Source organism: Rhincodon typus, chromosome 3 (assembly GCF_021869965.1).
Source record: "Rhincodon typus isolate 14 chromosome 3, sRhiTyp1.1, whole genome shotgun sequence".
NCBI lineage: Eukaryota > Metazoa > Chordata > Chondrichthyes > Orectolobiformes > Rhincodontidae > Rhincodon > Rhincodon typus.
Window position 1 is genome coordinate 103,445,565 of NC_063334.1, and position 20,034 is coordinate 103,465,598.

The 20,034-nt window shown below is 40.9% G+C and overlaps 1 protein-coding gene across 1 annotated transcript in view; it reads right to left on the reverse strand.

The window, feature by feature from the left end:
• The window catches only part of srek1 (splicing regulatory glutamine/lysine-rich protein 1), a 68,378-nt gene extending 49,457 nt beyond the window's left edge, over positions 1-18,921 (reverse strand). Inside the window, exons 1-2 of the mRNA XM_048595236.1 lie at positions 18,592-18,921; positions 4,241-4,374 (exon numbers count right to left, since the gene is read on the reverse strand). Of these exons, the coding sequence (XP_048451193.1) occupies positions 4,241-4,374; positions 18,592-18,710 (253 nt within the window). The 5' untranslated portion in view covers positions 18,711-18,921. The remainder of the gene's footprint in view (positions 1-4,240; positions 4,375-18,591) is intronic.
• Positions 18,922-20,034: the final 1,113 nt, after the last annotated feature.

A 20,034-nucleotide genomic window follows, 5' to 3' on the forward strand; every position in this document is an offset into this window, starting at 1 on the left:
TTCAGGCAAATAGAACAAATGCTTCCAAACACTGCCATGTTTAAGAACTGCATCAAATATTACCTTATAAAAACAATACCACCATACCACTAGCTTTTAAATAAGAATTTCTGTGTCCTTGAATACTTAACTACTATCATAAACTACTGGTAAACAAATTACAAATCTGATGGGGGAAATGGTGAAGATCATGCAGTACACTGCACTTCACTGCTTTCAAATGCATGCTCTGTTTTCTACCACACAATTCACTTATTTTAATAATGGCAGGATGGGGAGAACATATAACATACTAAATATAGTCAGTATGGCATGACTGCATAGAATACAGGGGGAAATTCAGGTTCACATTGTATTAATCACTGTACATGATTTAGTTAAAAGACTACATATTAACGCACACTGCTTCTGATCATGAACGTATACATTGCCAGATGTGAAAGTGATGTGTGGTATAAAACTGATAGAATTTTGTTATAGCCACCAATCATTATCTATATTATCTACATTGTTCCTAAACATGTTTTTTTGTTAACACATAAGAGTACAAACTTATAGTTACCATTTACTAAAATAGAAAAAAAAAGGAGATTTCACTACAGCAGTCACAAAATTGTGATGAAAGCAAAAGAGAACGGCATCATATATAAATTTAAAATTTCAAAGCCATACAAAAAGCTTTCAAATACTTGCTGGAATAAACACACTGTTTTAAACATTATAATAGCGGTATAATTCAAAATATCTTAAGAAACAATGGCAAAAATTTATCTTGGCATTTTAAAACAAAAAGATATTATAAACTACATATCTAAATAGAACTCCACTCCCCAATACATACACACACACACACACACACACACACACACACACGCATACATATAAACATACACATCAAGAACTGATTTATTAAACAGTATTTTAGTTAGAGAACATTTACAAACAACACAGTACAAAAACAGAAAGGTTAAAAAGCTTAAAGAGAAGATGTATACAAGGGACAAATAAAAAAATAAAGACAGGGTATCCATCTTGGAAGATGTCGACGGGCAGCCTCCAGTCATTATTCCCCCCGTGAAGGTTTTGCTTGGTGTCAGCATTAGTGGCATGGCAAACAATGCCTACAGTAGGCAAGTGCACAGGTCTGCCTTCGCCAGTCTAGTCATCTACTAATGCACACACATCACAGAGAAAACATACAAAACCAAATTAATATTGGTACTGGGATTCCATCAACCATTAAATATGGTTAATAAAGAAAAATCTTAAATTAATTAGGACATATTTCAATTACTTGAAAACATGATATACCTGCAGGAAAAGAACCAGCCACTGTTTTGGCTAATATATGAGATAACGCAGCCACTTGTACTTAACAATCCCACTAATACTGAACCAGCTTTTAAAATTGGAAGTAACAGTTGACAGCAATTTAAATGAATTAAAAAATGTTTCAGATGACTTAATGCTGCACATAAGAGATCTGTACATGTCTATCAATGGAGTAAAAACTTGTTCATTCCTACAACATTATAAATTCTGTTATTATTGAAATGGCACATAAAGTCACAGACCATATAAAATTTGTTTGCACAGGTCAAAGCACAGAAATTATAAATGAAATATAACAAGAACCACCCTTAACAAGTTCTATACAGCAAATAATGAGAACTTAATAAATTTCGTTTAACTCCAATTCTGAATAAGCATTTTAAGGTGAACCTTTATCTGCCATGACTTCTTTTTCAGTTCAGGTCATAAAAGCAGTAGAACAGCACTACATTATTAGCTACCCAAAGTTACTGTGTATGTTATAAAGTAACTCCATAGAATACATTTTCAAAGCTACAGCTTAGAATTGTTCGTCATCGCTGTGAATGTCAAGTTAAAATAAAGGCTGTGAGAACATGGTCAAACATTGTAAATTCTGGTGTCGTCTTTCCACTGGAAAACTTTGTGATGGATCCATTTACACTTAGGTTTTGCAGTATCAAACAAGGCAGTTGGAACACATTATTGATTTCCACAGGACATTAAGAATTCTGAGTAAACTAGCTAAGGCGAGTAGTGAGTAGCTCAATAGTGAGTAAAACCGATTAGCATTACAAATAATTTGAAGTGTCAGTATGGAAATATTCCAATATGTTCAATAACATTACTCTGAAATAACATTAAATTATATGTTCATATTATATAGATTTCTCTTTTCCATAGCTACTTTTGTATACCCGTCTCTGTGTGTGCTAAGCTCCATATAAAGAGCTCAATGGAGTGTGGGCCCATCCTCTCCCACAGCACATGCAATTATAGCTTCCTTGCTAGGAGCACAATACCAGTTCCATCGAACTTTCAAGAGCACATTGACAACTGAGTGCCTTAAAAACATGTACTCAGAAGAATGGATTCTCCGCAGTAAATCAACTTAATAGACTAATCTATAAATTTGTTCCAAAACAATCACCTGGTTTACTGCAACAAAATTAAGATTCTAGCCCAGAAAATGTAGTTAAAATGACGCCATAAGTGTCAGTGATTGTCATGAGTACTGTGTGAAACCGACAGCAACCTCTGGCATCCGTAAATGCACTTAAATTTGGACGCTGATGAAAATCATACCCTGCACCCCCATTGGATGTGCTGTTGCAGTCTGCTCAGATGCAATCAACATAGAATTTTGACATCAGCTCTAAGTTTTGGTAATCTCACCGTAAGATATTGAACAAATCAACCCATATTGAATAAGATGAAATGTGAATTTTTACAAATTCAAAAAAAAGGGGAAAGATTCCGCTGGTCCTGAAAATGGAGTGTCATTCACTCAAAATATTATTTAAAAACATGTTTCATGTTCCAACTAATTTCAAGGGTACGTCACAATCTTAATATTACTTTCTGTAAAATTCCTAAAAAGTGAACTCTAATCCATGCAGAGGTAGTAAAAACTGCCGATGCTGGAGTCAGAGATAACATAGTGTGAAGCTGGAGGAACACAGCAGGTTAGGCAGCATCAGAGGAGCAGGAAAGCTCCTCTGATGCTGCCTGGCCTGCTGTGTTCCTCCAACTCCATACTGTGTTAATTCTAATCCATGCATTTTACTTTCTGGTTTGCCGTCAAGATTCTTCAATCTGAATGGGTGATCAGATTGCTTGAGAATTTAACTGTGAACGGATGCCAATGGTCTCTTAATGATTAGATCAGATTAAAAGTCAAATTGGAAAAACCAACTTAATCTCTGCGGGCAAGTTTTTATTAACTTATTTTTCAGTAGTGAGAACATCCTTTTGGCAGACTGCAAAATCAACACCAATGTTTTCGTATACATCACAGCATTTATGAAATCTTACCGTTAACAAAGGATTTAAGGCAAAACTGATCATAAGCCAATTAAGAACAAATGGTGTTACTAACACTTGTGGAAGTGCTAGAATGCTATCTTAATTTATATCTTTTTGAAATTAATATTGCTTTAGTATTAAATGGCCTGTATAATGTTATTAACTCAGAACAAATTGCATCGAAGCATTTCATTTAAAACAAAACACATGGATAGTATGTACATAATTATGCTTCACATCGACTGCTTTAGTTATTTAGTTGTGGTCACACAATGATTTGTTGAATACATGTCTTCCAACAAATCTTGTGCTACACTGCATAAACTGTGTGTCATTTAACATAGCCCAATAGGTGAGGCTGCTGCAAAATGCTTGAGCACCACTAAAATCTGTGGGGTGTTAACTTTCAATGGACAAAATAAATATGCAAGTTAACTGATTCACACAAAAGACAGATGTTCTGCAATGCAGAATTAGTAACTAATGCACGTGTAAATTCATATGCTTATTTTAGTTTAACCGTTAATTAATTTTAGAGATAACTAGTTTAACATCTTTGTTAAAAAATGGAGCACATTAATTACTAATTCTGCACAGTACAATTTCTGACCTACGATTCCTTCTATATTCAATTCAAATTCCATTGCTCCACAGCAAAGAACAAATTTTGTTTTGCCTGTCATGAGTTTTGATCTGTGCTTTCAATGCAATATTCAGAGTTATAGAAAACAGGCCAATGCTCAATGCAGTAATGGACATTCCAGGCAATGGAGTAACCTGTGTTAAAAAAAGACCACTGTCCAACAAGAATCCCTAGAAACTCTTTCACTAAGTTAAAATAAAAAGTACATTAAAATAATAACCAGAGAGCTTAAAAATTTGCAACAAAGCCTTAAATACCTACCTTCATTGAAGGGTACAACTATCAGGCCTCTGTCTATAAAAACCACGTTTGTTAGATGCTGGGCCACACCAACACTCACAGGATCGTGATATTTAATGTAACATACCCGTGTCGAAACTGGGATAGGCGAATTGCTGCAAGAACAATAAATAAATTTAGTATGTTTAACGCACAATTGCACTACAATATAGTCTTTAAAATTACAGTAAGAACGTCTATTTCTGTAAGATCATCCTGTATAATGAAGCATCTCATGAAACTTTCCAGAAAAACTGGACAGTAAACAAGAAGGTAGCAAACATGCAATTAGAAGAGAGGAAACAAGTTGAAACTTGCAGAAAGGGAGGTAAAGTTATAGAGACAAGCTGGATATTACATGCCCCTCTGAGGTAGTTTGCAGTGTTGCATCATGTAAAATAGAATAGTTTCTAGCCTACCACCTTCGCACTGACTCGAGCTCACCTCTCAAAACACAGAATGGTGGGTACCGAGACCATCAGCCTGCTCACCTTTTTAAATAATGATAGGTAATTGAACTTGTTAAAAGCTCAACTGACCTCAATTCAATCCTGACAAACTCAATAATATGGCTGGTATGCACAATCACCTTTTCCCCCCAAAAATGTTCTTAAAACAGCAGGAAAGAGGACACTATCTATGGAGGGTGTCTTTTATCCAACAGGGATGTGTTCCCCCCCTCCACATCATTTCATTCTCTAGCAAGGGAATATAAAACCCACCCTCGATCCCCTCTTGAAGCCCAATGACCCCACCCAATTTCCCTGTTTCTAATGTTTCATGGGCCTGCCCAAAATTCTGGTAGCGCTCACCATGGAGTTGGCAGCCAACAGACTGGCCAACAGCTCAAGGGTGGGAATTCCTGCTGAGAGGTAGAAGACCCACTCTGCTCTAATCTAGCCTACCCACAGCAAATTATGGCTGTGAGACAGACTTATTTTGCATCTTTGAGCTTGCCGCCAACTTTTCTTGACTCCCCACTCCAAAACATAGTAGGACAGTGACAGAAGAGTGACATATCACTGGAGAAAACAATGAGATACTGGTTCAGTTATTTGGTCAGCCCAAGTTCCACACTACTTTGCTATGTCGAAAAAAAAACACTTCTATATCTTAAAAATATTTGTGAATAAATACTGGTCATTTAACAGACAAAACATTAAAATAAACAGAAATTATATTACAGGTATAAAGAAAGACTTGAAGCAGCACTAGTTGTTCCTTGAACAAGAAAGGTTGAGAAGAGATATGGTAGAGGCATATTAAATGATGATGGACTTATATAATTGAGGAAAATTATTTCTAATGGCCGAAGGGGTGCGAGCAGGAGGGCACAGTTTAACAGTGGTTAGGATTAAAAAAAAGATGCGATAAGAAAAAACTTAAGATTATACAAATGGTAACTGTTTGGAAAACACTGTCTGATTCGGTGGTAGAAGTGGATTCTATAATACTTTCAACTCTTTCAAAGATGACATTGTATAAGAATACGTATAGCAGTAGTACTAACTGAAATGATGTCAAATTGTGGCCTCTTGTACCATATCATCCTGATTCCACGATATTGCTAAACTGACTTCATGTAGGCTCTTCGCAGGCAGAAGACTGACAAAACTGCAAACTCAAATCCCAGTGGTAAACTCACTTTGTCACACAACTCTCCTCCCATTCGAATTACCAGTTTAATGCTCTTCATCTGAAGTCAAATGAATTAAATTGCAATTTGTAATAACACCTTAGGGTTTCTTCTGATGCAGTGATTGCATCCCTATGCCCGACCTAGGGGGTCTAAGTTCAAGTCCCACCTGCTCCAGCGCATAATAGCATCCCTGAACAGGCTGATTAGAAAATAACATTTTTTTCCATGAATAGTTGCAACTCTTCATACATCATTTAAACAATTATCCTGCATACGAGTTTAGACAATGCATGGTAATACAAGTAATTCACTTTTCATATTATCACAAAAACTGCAAACACTCATCATTATAACCCACTAAGAGACTTGGAATTTTATCCAGTAATCTTTCAACAATCTATACCATTCCTAATTGCATTTCACCACAAATTACTTTGGAACAAAATTTCCACTTCCAGACGTGTGTGAAGAATACGAGTATAAAAGAGAAATTACACTGAACTTCAACAAACCTTTGCCGGAACTAGTGCACTGCACCCATACATTACATTTTAGAAACAGTGCAAGGAAGATTCTTGGGAGAGCGCAGAGAAAATTTACCAGAATGGTTCCAGGAATTTTAGCTCTAATTTTAGGTTGGAAAGGTTCGCTTTGAAGAAAAAAGAATCGAAGGAAGTTTTGATAGAGTGCACACGATTATGACAGGCTTAGGTTATGTTGATAAGGAAAACCTTTTTCCAACAGTTGATGGTACAAGGTGTAGGGAACAGAGATTATGACTTGGAACTAGAGATACAGAGGGGGAATGTGCGGGAGAACTTTTTTTTTTAAAAAACAGACAATTGAGTGACAACGACCTGGAACTTGTGGCCTACAAAGGTAGCAGAAGCAGAAAAAATTAATAATTTCAAAAGGAGAGTAGATGGGCACTTGAGGGAAATAAACTGTGGTACTCATGACATCCGACCAGTCTGAAAAGCACCTAATTGCTCCTACACTCTACCTCCTGTGAGGCAGGCAATCTTTTATGCAGACCAATACGTTAACCTCAATACCGTGAAATTGTCTTTTCTGCAACAATGGAGTGTTTGATGGGGCACCTTATGCAGCAGCCTTCTGCCAATCCAAGCACAATATTCCCACTGGTCACCCTTTATCGATGGCATAAGCTACTTCTTCAAATAACTCGAATAAAATTGTTAAACAGGAGTTCCCTTTGATAAAACAATGTTAGCTCTGCCTGATTAAATTATTCAAGTGTCATATTATAACATTTTTAGTAATAGTTTCGAACAATTTCCCTGTTACTGATGTCATGCTAAGTGGCCTCTAGTTTCCTGCTTTATGCCTCCCTCCATTTTTGAATAAACAAGTTACAATAGCTAATTTCTAATCTAAATGAACCTTCTCTAAAGCCAATGAGTTTTGGAAAATAAAAGAAATAGTGAGATATTTGTTTTAAATATCCAAGGATGAAATCCATTAGGACATAAAACATAGAACAGTACAGCACAGTACAGGCCAATCGGCCCACGATGTTGTGCCGTCCTATTATCCTACTAAGACCAAACTACCCTGCATACCCTACATTTTACTATCATCCATGTGCCTATCCAAGAGTCGTTTAAAAGTCTCTAATGTATCTGACTTCACTAGCACTGCCGGCAGTGCATTCCACACGCCCACCATTCCCTGTGTGAAGAACCTACCTCTGACATCTCCCCTATACCTTCCTCCAATCACCTAAAAATTATGCTCCCTCGTAACAGTCATTTCTGCCCTGGGAAAAAGTCTCTGACTATCCACTTTATCTATGCCTCTCATCATCTTGTACACCTCTATCAAGTCACCTCTCATCCTTCTTCACTCCAATGAAAAAAACCCTAGCTCCCTCAATCTTTCCTCATAAGACCTGCCCTCCAGTCCAGGCAGCTTCCTGGTAAATCTCCTCTGCACCCTCTCTAAAGCTTCCACATCTTTCCTGCAATGAAGTGACCAGAACTGAACACAATATCCCAAGTGTGGTCTAACCAGAGTTTTATAGAGCGGCAGCATAACCTCGCGGCTCTTAAACTCAATTCCCCTGCCAATGAAAGCCAACACATCATACGCCTTCTTTACAACCCTATCAACTTGGGTAGCAACTTTGATGGATCTATGGATGTGGACCCCAAGATGCCACTGTTCCTCCACACTGCCAAGAATCCTGTCATTAACCCTGCATTCTGCATTCAAATTCGACCTTCCAAAATGAATCACTTCACACTTTTCTGGGTTGAATTCCATCTGCCACTTCTTTGCCCAGCTCTGCATCCTGTCAATGTCCCGTTGCAACCTACAACAGCCCTCCACGCTGTCCACAACTCCACCAACCTTCGTGTCATTGGCAAACTTAGTAACCTACCCTTCCACTTCCTCATCCAAATCATTTATAAAGATCACAAAGAGTCGAGGTCCCAGAAAGACCCCTGCGGCACATCACTGGTCACCAAGCTCCTGACTGAACATTTTCCATCTACTACCACCCTCTGTCTTCTATTGGGCAGCCAGTTTTGTATCCAGACAGCCAAATATCCCTGAATCCCATGCCTCCTTACTTTCTGAATGACCCTACCATGTGGAATCTTATCAAATGTCTTGCTAAAATCCATATACACTACATCCACTGCTCTGCCTTCATCAATGTGTTTTGCCACATCCTCAAAGAATTCAACAAGGCTTGTGAGGCATGACCTGCCCCTCACAAAGCCATGCTGACTATTTCTAATCAAACTGAGTATTTATGATTATTTGGAAAAACAATCTCTCAGGATCCTCTCCAATAATTTGCCCACCACAGAAGACTGACTGACTGACTGGTCTGTAATTCCCATGATTATCCCTATTCCCTTTCTTGAACAAGGGAATGACATTTGCCACCCTCCAATCATCTGGTACTACTCCAGTGGACAGTAAGGACGCAAAGATCATTGCCAAAGGGGCAGCAATCTCTTCCCTCGCTTCCCGTAGTAACCCTGGGTATATCCCGTCTGGCCCAGGGGACTTATTTATCTTCATGTTTTTCAAAATTTCTAGCACACCCTCCTTCCTAACATCAACCTGTTCGAGCATATCTGCCTGTTTCATGCTGTCCTCACAAATGTCAAGGTCCCTCTCACTGGTGAATACTGAAGCAAAGTATTCATTAAGGACCTCTCCTACCTCCTCTGACTCCACACACAAGTTCACTCCACTATCCCTGATTGGCCCTACCCTCACTCTGGCCATCTCTTGTTCCTCACATAAGCATAGAACGCCTTGGGGTTTTCCTTGATCCTACCCACCAAGGTTTTCTCATATCCCCTTCGAGCTCTCCTAAGTCCATTCTTCAGTTCCTTCCTGGCTATCTTGTAGACCTCTAGAACTCTGTCTGATCCTTGCTTCCTCAACCTTTAGTGAGCTTCCTTCTTCTTCTTGACTAGGTATTCCCCATGTCTTGTCATCTAAGGTTCCTTCACCTTACCATCCTTTCCTTGCCTCAGTGAGACAAACCTAGCCAGTACTCATAGCAACTGCTCCCTAAACAACCTCCACATTTGTCATGCATTTCCCCAAGAACAACTGATCCCAATTTATGCTCCGCAGTTCTTGTCTAACAGCGTTGTAATTCCCCCTCCACCAATTAAATACTTGCCCATACCATCTGCTCCTATCCCTCTCCATGACTATAGTACAGGTCAGGGAATTGTGATCACTATCACCAAAATGCTCTCCCACTGAGAGATCTGACACCTGGATGGTTCGTTGACCAAGCACCAAATCCAATATGGCCTCCCCACTAGTCGGCCTATCTACATATTGAGTCAGAAATCCTTCCTGGACACACCTGACAAAATCTGCTCCATCCAAACTATTCGCACTTAGGAGGTTCCAGTCTATATTAGGGAAGTTGAAGTCACCCATGGCAACAACCCTATTACTTCTGCACCTTTCCACAATCTGTCTCCCAATCTGTTCCCCATGTGCAGCATAATTATGTAGTATCTAATAATGATATCAAAGCTATTACCAAAAATATAAATCATTCTTGGCTTCTTTCATGTACCTCCTTGCAGTGTAAATTGAGCAGTATTGGTGAGCTTTGGAATCAGTAGGTCAATTATAGTAGTACGATTCTGAATAGAAAAGGTAAATGATTCACACTTTCAAAAAAGGACTTTTAGATATTTTTGCGAACCCAAATCATAAAAACATCACAATTCTCTCGATATTACAGTCAATGCTTCTTAGTGTTTTCTGCATGTCCTATAACTTCTATTCAGTGACATTCTTTCCATTCTAAAATGAGAACAGTAAGTGCTGGAAAGACTCAACAGGTCTGGCAATCTTTGAGAAGAGAGAAAGAGTTAACACTTCAACTCGGTGATCTTCCATCATCCTTGAATTCTAAACATTCTGTCAGATAAACAGGAAAACGAATGAATTTAAATTATGATTACTTTTCCACTGTCAAATCTGACACAGCAAGGCATTGTCTAATGAGTCCTTTCCTTTTTCACTCCCAGCCCCTACTGAAGTAGGCTGAAAGGAGTTTCCCAAACCCTGGTTTTTGGATCCTAACCTTTGAAATAAACCCACAGAAAAATGCTTTAAAGTGAAGCTGAAGCTTATGAAAACATTTAAGACATGGGGAAATTGCTTTGTCACCTCAGCCACACTCACATACACACAACAGGGGGAGTCATTGGACTATTGGTATTATCCCTGGACTTTGAAACCCAAGTAATGTTCTGGTCCCCCACGGTCAAATTCCACCACAGCAGATGTTGGAATATGGAATTCGATAAAAATTTGAAATGATGATTATGAATCCATTGCTGATTGTCAGGGGAAAAACCCATCTAGTTCACTAATGTCCTTTATGGAAGGAAACTGCAATCCTTAACTGATCTGGGCTTCATGGGATTCCAGACCAACAGCAATGTTGTTGACTCTTAACCTGCCTCTGGGAAATTAGGGATGGGCAATAAATGCTGGCCTAGTCAGAGATTCCCTCATCCCGTGAATGAATTTAAAAAATCTCAGGAAATTAAGGAAAGCAGGAGAAGAGAAGAAATACATTGTAAATGACAAATTCTGGTAAATTCAGAAATATTAAAAATCACTGCATGGGAGTTACAACTTCCCAGAGATCAGCAGCCAATAATAGCTACCACAATTAGCCAGAAACAGTATTTTTTTCTTCTTGAAGGCCAAAAGTAGATCTCTTTCCATCCAGCAACTTGAAGATGGAGATGGATGGACTCAGGTAGGCTACCATCTCAGCCTTGCTCTCTCTCTGGAAGTCAACCCGGCACTTGTTAGCTTGCAATTCCAATAATTTAAATCAGTAAAAGGTAATGCTAAAAATCATCATAGCTCTATTTCAGGGATGCTACTTGTATCCTCTCTTAGCAAAGACCAACACAAAATATCGTCTCGATTCACCTACCGTCTATTTATCCTCCATTAATAATTCCTCAGACTTATTTGCTATAGTACCAACACTTAATTTGTTAACTCTGCTTTTTCAAATGTTTAAAGAAACTTTTCCAGTCTGTTTCTATATTGTAACTTTCTCTCATACTCATTTCCCTCATTAACCTTTTAGTATTTCTTTGCTGTTTTTCCTCATATTCTGCCCAATTTTGTGTCCTGTCACCTACCCTCATGCAATTATGTCTTTTCCTTGAGTTTGATACCACCATTGACACTTTTTAAGTTAACCATGGATGGTGGCTCTATCCCTTAGAAGGGTTCTTATTTGTTGAAACGTATATATTCTGTGTTTTCTGGAATATCCTCTTCAAATGTTTGCCACTGCATCTCTACTGACCTCCAGCTAAATTGCTAGTTCACTTTCACCAGGTCTGCTTTCATACCCTCATAATTGCCCTTGTTTAAATTCAACATAGTCATCTTGGACCCACACTATTTCTTAAACAGTATGCAGAATTCAATTATATCATGGGGTCACTGCTACCACTTAACAATGAGGCCAGCAATTAATCCTAATTCACCAGTCAATATCAGACCTAGTACAGTCTGCTCTCTGGTTGACGCCATAACACTGTTGGTCTAAGAAACTGCCCTGAAAATATTCATTGAATTCTTCACCTAGGCTACTTCCCCCCTCAACAATCTGACTTTTCTGGTATATATATAGAAGTTACGATCCCCCCATGAAAACTGCTGTACCCTTTTGACAAACTCCTATTATGTCATCTTTGACACTCTAACTTACCTTATTGTTACTGGGTGCAACTCCTACAAGTCACCTCTTGCCTTTATCATTATTTATCCTTAAGCAAACCAATCCCAGTTTTCTAAGTTTAGACCATCCCTGTCTATCCCAAGATTTGCTGCTAGAGCCTCGTGAACTTGATCCCACTTCTCCCACATCAGTTGTTCAGCTACACATTGAGCTCTTTCACCTTGCTTACCCTGGGCTAATTTGAAAGCAGCTCAGGTAATAATCCAAAGATTATTACACCTGGAGGTTCTGCCTTTTAATTTGGTGCCTAGTTCCTCATGCTGGCTACACAGAGCCTCCTTCCTAGTTCTATGTTGCTGGTGTCTATATGGGCCACGACAACCTGATCCCCCACCACCAAACAACCACCGCCACCACAAGTTCTTCTTCAGGCCAGAGCTGATGTCTAGAACTGCGTCCTTCACTGTTCCTATTTCTTGGGCTCTTGCAATGTTCATTTTTGGTCATTCCTAACAAAGACAAGGTGAAGAGAATGGAGGGCACTGATCATTTGAGTATTTATCTGATTGTTGCTGTTTCACTTTGTGCAAAAGAATTAGTAAAAACACTGATTAATTAATTCTTTCCTTAATGACATACCTCTGCTCAGATGAGCATCAAAAAGTATAAATTTGAAAAAAGATCCAAAAAGGAAGGGAAAATTGGAGGGAAAATAATTAGACAAAAATAATCAAAATATATTTGAAATAGTTCTGTTTAACTTATGAAAAAATATGCAAGGTAAAATATATAGAAAAAAAGAAAAGAAAACAAACAATTAAGCTAAGAATTCCCAACCTGGCTTACAATAAAATACATATTCTGAAGAGGAGGTGAAATGAAAAGATTATACAAAAGCCTGTTTTCATAACAAAGCTGTAGAATAAAAAATCTACCAATTGGAACAGAAGCATTCTAAAACAAAAAAGCTTCTCAAACAACACATTCTTCAAATAGGAAAATCAGCTAGAATTCAGCATTTATTTTACTAGAATAAATTTGACTAATAGATATAGAATTTTTGGCATCTATTTAACATTTATAACATTTTTAAACTGTAAGCAAATCCACTGAGCCACCATGCTGCACAGCGCCTGGGACCCGGGTTTGATTACACCTTTGGGTGACTGTCTGTGTGGAGTTTGCACATTCCCCACGTGTCCGCGTGGGTTTCCTCTGGGTGCTCCGGTTTCCTCCCACAGTCCAAAGCTGTGCAGGCTAAGTGGATTGGCCATGCTAAATTGCCTGTAGGGTTCAGGATGTGTAGATTAACTGGGTTATAGGGGGATAGGTCTGGGTGAGATCCTCTGAGGGTCGGTGTGTACTTAACATAAGAACATAAGAACTAGGAGCAGGAGTAGGCCATCTGGCCCCTCGAGCCTGCCCCACCATTTAATAAGATCACGGCTGATCTTTGAGACTCAGCTCCACTTACCCGCTCTCTCACCATAACCCTTAATTCCTTTACTGTTCAAAAATTTATCTGGCCTTGCCTTAAAAACATTCAGTGAGGTAGCTTCAACCGCTTCACTGGGCAGGGAATCCCACAGATTCACAACCCTTTGGGTGAAGACGTTCCTCCTGACCTCAGTCCTACATCTGCTTTCCTTTATTTTGAGGCGATGCCCTCTCGTCCTTGTTTCACCTGCTAGCGGAAACAACCTCCCTGCCTCCACTTTATCTATTCCCTTCATAATCTTATATGTTTCTATAAGATCTCCCCTCATTCTTCTCAATTCCAATGAGTATAAGCCCAGTCTACTCAGTCTCTCCTCATAATCCAACCCTCTCAACTCTGGAATCAACCGAGTGAATCTCCTCTGCACCCCCTCCAGTGCTAGTATATCTCTTCTCAAGTAAGGAGACCAAAACTGCACACAGTACTCCAGGTGTGGCCTCACCAGGACCCTATACAGCTGCAGCATAGCCTCCCTGTTTTTAAACTCCATCCCTCGAGCAATGGCAGACAAAACTCCATTTGCCTTTTTAATCACTTGCTGCACCTACAATCCCACCTTCAGCGATTCATGCACAAGGACACCCAAGTCCCTTTGCACAGCAACGTGCTGCAATTTTTTACTACTTAAAACATAGTCCATTTTGCTGTTATTCCTACCAAAATGGATGACCTCACACTTATCAACATTGTACTCCATCTGCCAGACCTTTGCCCACTCACTTAGACTATCTATATCCCTCTGCAGATTTTCAGTGTCTTCTGCACACTTTGCTCTACCACTCACCTTCATGTCATCTGCAAATTTTGACACACCACACTTAGTCCCCAACTCCAAATCATCGATGTAAATTGTAAACAATTGAGGTCCCAACACTGATCCGAGGCACACCACTAGCCACTGACCGCCAACCAGAAAAACACCCATTTACCCCTACTCTTTGCTTTCTACTGGTCAACCAATCCTCTATCCATGCCAATACATTACCTGTAATACCGTGCAACTTTATCTGATGTAGCACCCTTTGGTGTGGCACCTTGTCAAATGCCTTCTGGAAATCCAGATACACCACATCCACAGGTTCCCCATTGTCCACCATGCAAGTAATGTCCTCAAAGAATTCCACCAAATTAGTTAAACATGACCTACCCTTCATGAACCCATGCTGGGACAATTTATATCCAGATGTCTTGCTATTTCTTCCTTAATGATAGATTCAAGCATTTTTCCCAATACCGAAGTTAAGCTAACTGGCCTATAGTTAACCTGCTTTTTGTCTACTTCTTTTTAAACAGTGGTGTCACATTGGCTGTTTTCCAATCTGCGGGAACCACCCCAGAGTCCAGTGAATTTTGGTAAATAATTACTAGTGCATTTGCTATTTCCCCCATCACCTCTTTTAGTACCGTGGGATGCATTTCATCAGGGCCAGGAGACTTGTCTACCTTTAGCCCCATTAGCTTGCCCAGCACTGCCTCCTTAGTGATAATGATAGTTTCTAGGTCCTCACCTGCTACTTGTTGGGCCAAAGGGTGTGTTTCCACACTGTAGGGATTCTATTCTAATTCTAGTCTATTCAAGTTGTCATTACTTGAATTAGCTCTTAAATAAATCAATATTTAAATATATCTGTACTATGATAAATGATATTTATGCTTCTCTTTCTAACTTGTACTTCAAAGTGCCAAGGGTTCTTAAAACAAAACATTTATGACACCTTTTACAATAACTTGCAGCCATATTTTGTCCTTAACATTAGTAATTAAAAAATGCTAAGGAGTTTTACAGGAACATATTCAGATCAAAATTCACATTAAGCCAAAGGAAACATTCAGGCAACTGTTCCAAACTTTAAACAAATGCTAGTTTTTAAAAAGCTTAATGGCAGAGACGAAGAGGGTTAATAAAGAATTCATAATCTCACACCAGCGGCCAAAGACATGGCCATCGAACATGAAGCCAAGGAATTCAGGGATTACAAGAGTCCACAATTGAACAAACAGAGTTCTTGGAGGTTTGAAGAGCTAAAAGGCATTTATAAAGATTTGGCATAAAATCAGAGAAGAATTTGAATGCAAGAATGCGAATTTTGTATTTGAGGAGTCACTGGACTATATTTTCAATTCAGGACAGTTTGTACCATGGAGGAGAATTTTTTAAGTGCTGGTGTTTTCACATGCCTATTGTCCTCGATATCCTAAGGAGGAAACACTGCAGATTTCGAAGTGCTGCTGAAAAACATCTGGCAACTGCTGCAGTGCAACTTACAGATGTTAAAACACAGCACCATACTGTTCTGGTGTCAATGGAGTGAATATTTCAGGTGATGATGAGCTGCTTTGTCCTGAATGATGTCAAGCTTAGGGCATTGTTGGAGCTGTACTCATCCAAGCAAATAAAGAGCATTCTGTCACATTCTTTGGGAATTAGATGAGCTACCCACAGCAGCAGACACAACCTTTGACTTGCTCTCCCAGCTGCAGTATCTCACTGAAGCTAGACATGGACTACTTCAACAGTTCTGCCTTCAACACCATAAGTCCAACCAAACTAATCTCCAAACTCTGAGACCTACGTCTCTGCTCCGCCCTCTGCACCTGGATCCTCTACTTCCAGAATCACAGACCACAACCAGTGAGAACAGATGCCAATACCTCCTCCACCATAATCCTCAACACTGGTGTCCCACAAGGCTGCATACTCAGCCTCTTACTATACTCCTTATACACCAATGACTGTGTGGCCAAATTCCACCTCAACTCCATTTACAGGTTCAATACAGTGTGAAGCTGGAGGAACGCAACAGGCCAGGCAGCAGAGGAGCAGGAAAGTTGACGTTTCAGGTTGGGAGTCTGAAGAAGGGTCCTGACCCAAAATGTCAACTTTCCTGCTCCTTCGATGCTGCCTGGCCTGCTGTGTTCCTCCAGCTCCACAGTATATCATCTGTGACTCCAACATCTGCAGTTCTTGCTATCTCCATTTACAGGCTTGCTTACGACACCACTGTTTTAAGATGGATCTCAAACAACAAGGAGGCAGAATACAGGAAAGAGATAGATTGCTTAGTGCCATGGTGTAAAGACAACAATCTCTCCATCAATGGCAACAAAATGAAGGAGCTGGTCATTGACTTCAGGAAGCAAGGTGGAAGGCATGCCCCTGTCTGCACTGATGGTGCTGAGGTGGAGATGGTCGAGGGCATTAAGTTCTTGGGGGTGATGATCGATAACAAACTGTCCTGGTCCACCCACATCGACACAATGGTCAAGAAAGTATATGTCTCTACTTCCTCAGGAGGCTAAGGAAATGTCCACAAGGACTTCTATCAATTTTTATAAATGCACCATCAAAAGCATTCTATCTGAATGCATCACAGCATGGCTTGGCAACAGCTCGTCTCAAGACTGCAAGAAACTACAGAGACTTGTGAACACAACCCAGTCCATCCTTTTCTGATGAAGGGTCTAGGCCCGAAACGTCAGCCTCTCTGCTCCTATGATGCTGCTTGGCCTGCTGTGTTCATCCAGCCCTGCACCTTGTTGTCTCGGATTCTCCAGCATCTGCAGTTCCTACTATCTCCAGTCCATCTTCCGTCAGGCAGAAGATATAAAGGTTTGTATACACATCCAGATCGATTCAAGAACAGCTTCTTCCTCACTGTCATTAGACTGCTGAATGGACCTCTCAAAATTTTTAATTTTACGGTGATCTCGATCTCTGTGCACCTTCTCTGCAGCCATAACACTGTATTGTTTACTCTGATCCATTACCCTGTGCACTTGGTATGCTATGATCTACACGCAAGACAAAACTTTTTACTGTACCTAGTACATGTGACAATAAAACAAATCAAATGATAGAATGAAATATATAAAGTTTTGTTACAAGCACCTGTACTACATTCAAAGGTGAGCTCAGTTGGCTGGACAGCAAGTTTGTAATGCAGAGTGATGCCAACAGTGTGGGTTTAATTCCTGCACCAATCGAGGTCACCATGAAGGACTCTCATTCCCAACCTCCCGCTGGCCTTATACTATATATATGTCTCTCTCGAATTAAAAACAGTCCTGTGGTCCAATAGGACCATGACGACTTTACCCTTTGCTCCATATTCATGGTTCAGCATCATGAACCTCATTTCCTTGATGATCCAGACATTTCTTCAGTGCTCAATTATTTAATTATGGGATTGCATGACTTATGATACGAACACAAAACCTTTGATTGCGCGTACAATAATGTGATCTCCTGTTGGGGTAGAAGATCAGGTTGACTAGCACAAATGGCACGTGGGCCTCTTCCGCTTCTAATTCTATGTTCTCGACTGAGATGTGGGCAACTTTGAAGTGGTTCACTTCACGCGATTTTACAGGGCTGACTAAATCGCCCGCATCACCGAGGAGGTGAATCTTCATTTTTAACGGCGAGCAGAAAACAGGCGGTAACGGATCTCCCGTCGGTTTTACGCTGAGCCTGATTTTCGTTTGCACATGAGAAGAACAAGGGTATTAAAAACAGGCGGAACAAATGAACTTTTGTCGGCACCAGAAGAGAAGGAGAAACCAGGAAGCTGTACACGACCCCCGCCACTCTTTGCAACGTTAAAAGATCAATCATGATCCAGTATTGCAATCAGTGTCGATGGGCTGAGCCGCACTCAGGGGGCGGGCCGGGGGGGTGGGGGTATTTTATAACAGTCTCAATGAGAGGGGGTGGTCAAGTCGAGTCTGCGATAGGCTCTCCTCCATCTGCTCCGCTATCGACCTGAACTCATGTCTTTACTGCCCGAGTTGGAGAAAGAGGGAAAAGAGAGCTCGGCGCCAACAGCAAAACCTGCGCAACGCTCCCTCTGCGTAAAATGGCGGCAGCGCCGGGACTGGGAGGTGAAGGAAGAGAGATAGATCGCGACATCCGCAAAACCCCACCACCCCGATCCCCTCCTCCAGGCCTCAAACCGCTCACTTACTCGGAAGGAAAGACGCGGAAATCGTCGATATCTCCCAAGAAACTGAAGAGAGTGGTCAGCTGCTCAGCGCTGGCCACCGGGGAGATGTTGGTGACCTGGACCACAGAGGTGGACATCATGGAGGGTCGCTAAACGGAGGCTGCGCTCGGATTCTTTCTGCGAGTGATCCGTCGATTGGCTTTACCCGTCTCTATCTCTCTTGCTCTCACACGCCTGATCGGACGGCTTCTTTTCTCGACAGTTTTCTCTCGAATTTTTTTCCCTCCCGTTCTCTCTCCGCGTTGCCAAAGCGTCTCGCTAGGCCCGTCTCCCGACAGCCTTTGCCGTACTAGTGATTGACAGTACTCCAGGCGCCCCCCCCACGGATCCACTGCCGGTGTCGGAGTCCTCCAGCTCCTCAGGCGGTGACTGACGCCGCTCGCCCCGCCTCCAAGTTAGGTGACTATCATCCGGCCCCGCCCCCGTCACCGCCTCCGCAACCGGCGAATGGGTCCTCCAGCCCCGCCCCCACTGGCTCCGCAATCGACGACTGGGTCCTCCAGCCCCGCCCCCATTGGCTCCTTAGCCGTCGGTCACCGCGCTGGCAGGGTAAGCGCAGAGATGAAAGGCGTAGGTAAGCAAGGAGTTTATGGATAACAGGCCAGGATAGAAATTGGTTGAGCTGTGCTGAATGCAATCCTTACTGTGTGATAATGCATTGAGTATAGGAGTTGGGCCATCATCTTACAGCTGTACAAATATTGGTAAGGCCATGTTTGGAGTACTGCGTACAATTCTGATAAGTTTGCAGATTGATTTTATTGTCACGTGTGCTGAAATAGAGTGAAAAACTTTGTCTGAAAGCAGTACAGGCATATCACATCAAGCAAAGGAGACACAGACCAAAAAGATTTGGAGGTACAAAAGTTACATTATTTGAGATAGTAGGAACTGCTGACGCTGGGTAACAAGGTGTGGGGCTGGATAAACACAGTAGGCCAGGCAGCATTAGAGAAGCAGGTTTCGGGCCTAGACTCTATCGGGTCTGGACCCTTCTTCACTAATGGGGGAGGAGAAGGGGGCTCAAATAAATAGAGAGAGAGATGGAGGCAGTGATAGAAGGTGGATGGTGGAGAGAAGACGGACAGATCAAGGAGGCGGGACGAGAGGGAGGCTGGTCTTGGGATGAGGTCGGGGGTGGGGAGATTTTGAAGCTAGTAAAGTCCACATTGAGACCATTGGGTTGTAGGGTTCCAAGGCGGAATATGAGATGCTGTTCCTCCAGTTTTTGGGTGGCTAGAAAGTATTCATGTGTCAGCATAGTCTTGGTGGGCTGAAGGGCATGTTCTTTGCTGTACCATTCTTTGTTCAGTACGTGGAAAAACTTTTACTCTTTTTGCAAATTATCAACCATGTGCCCCCGCTTTTTTTATCTTTTTATAAATGAGAACTGTCTTCCTATTT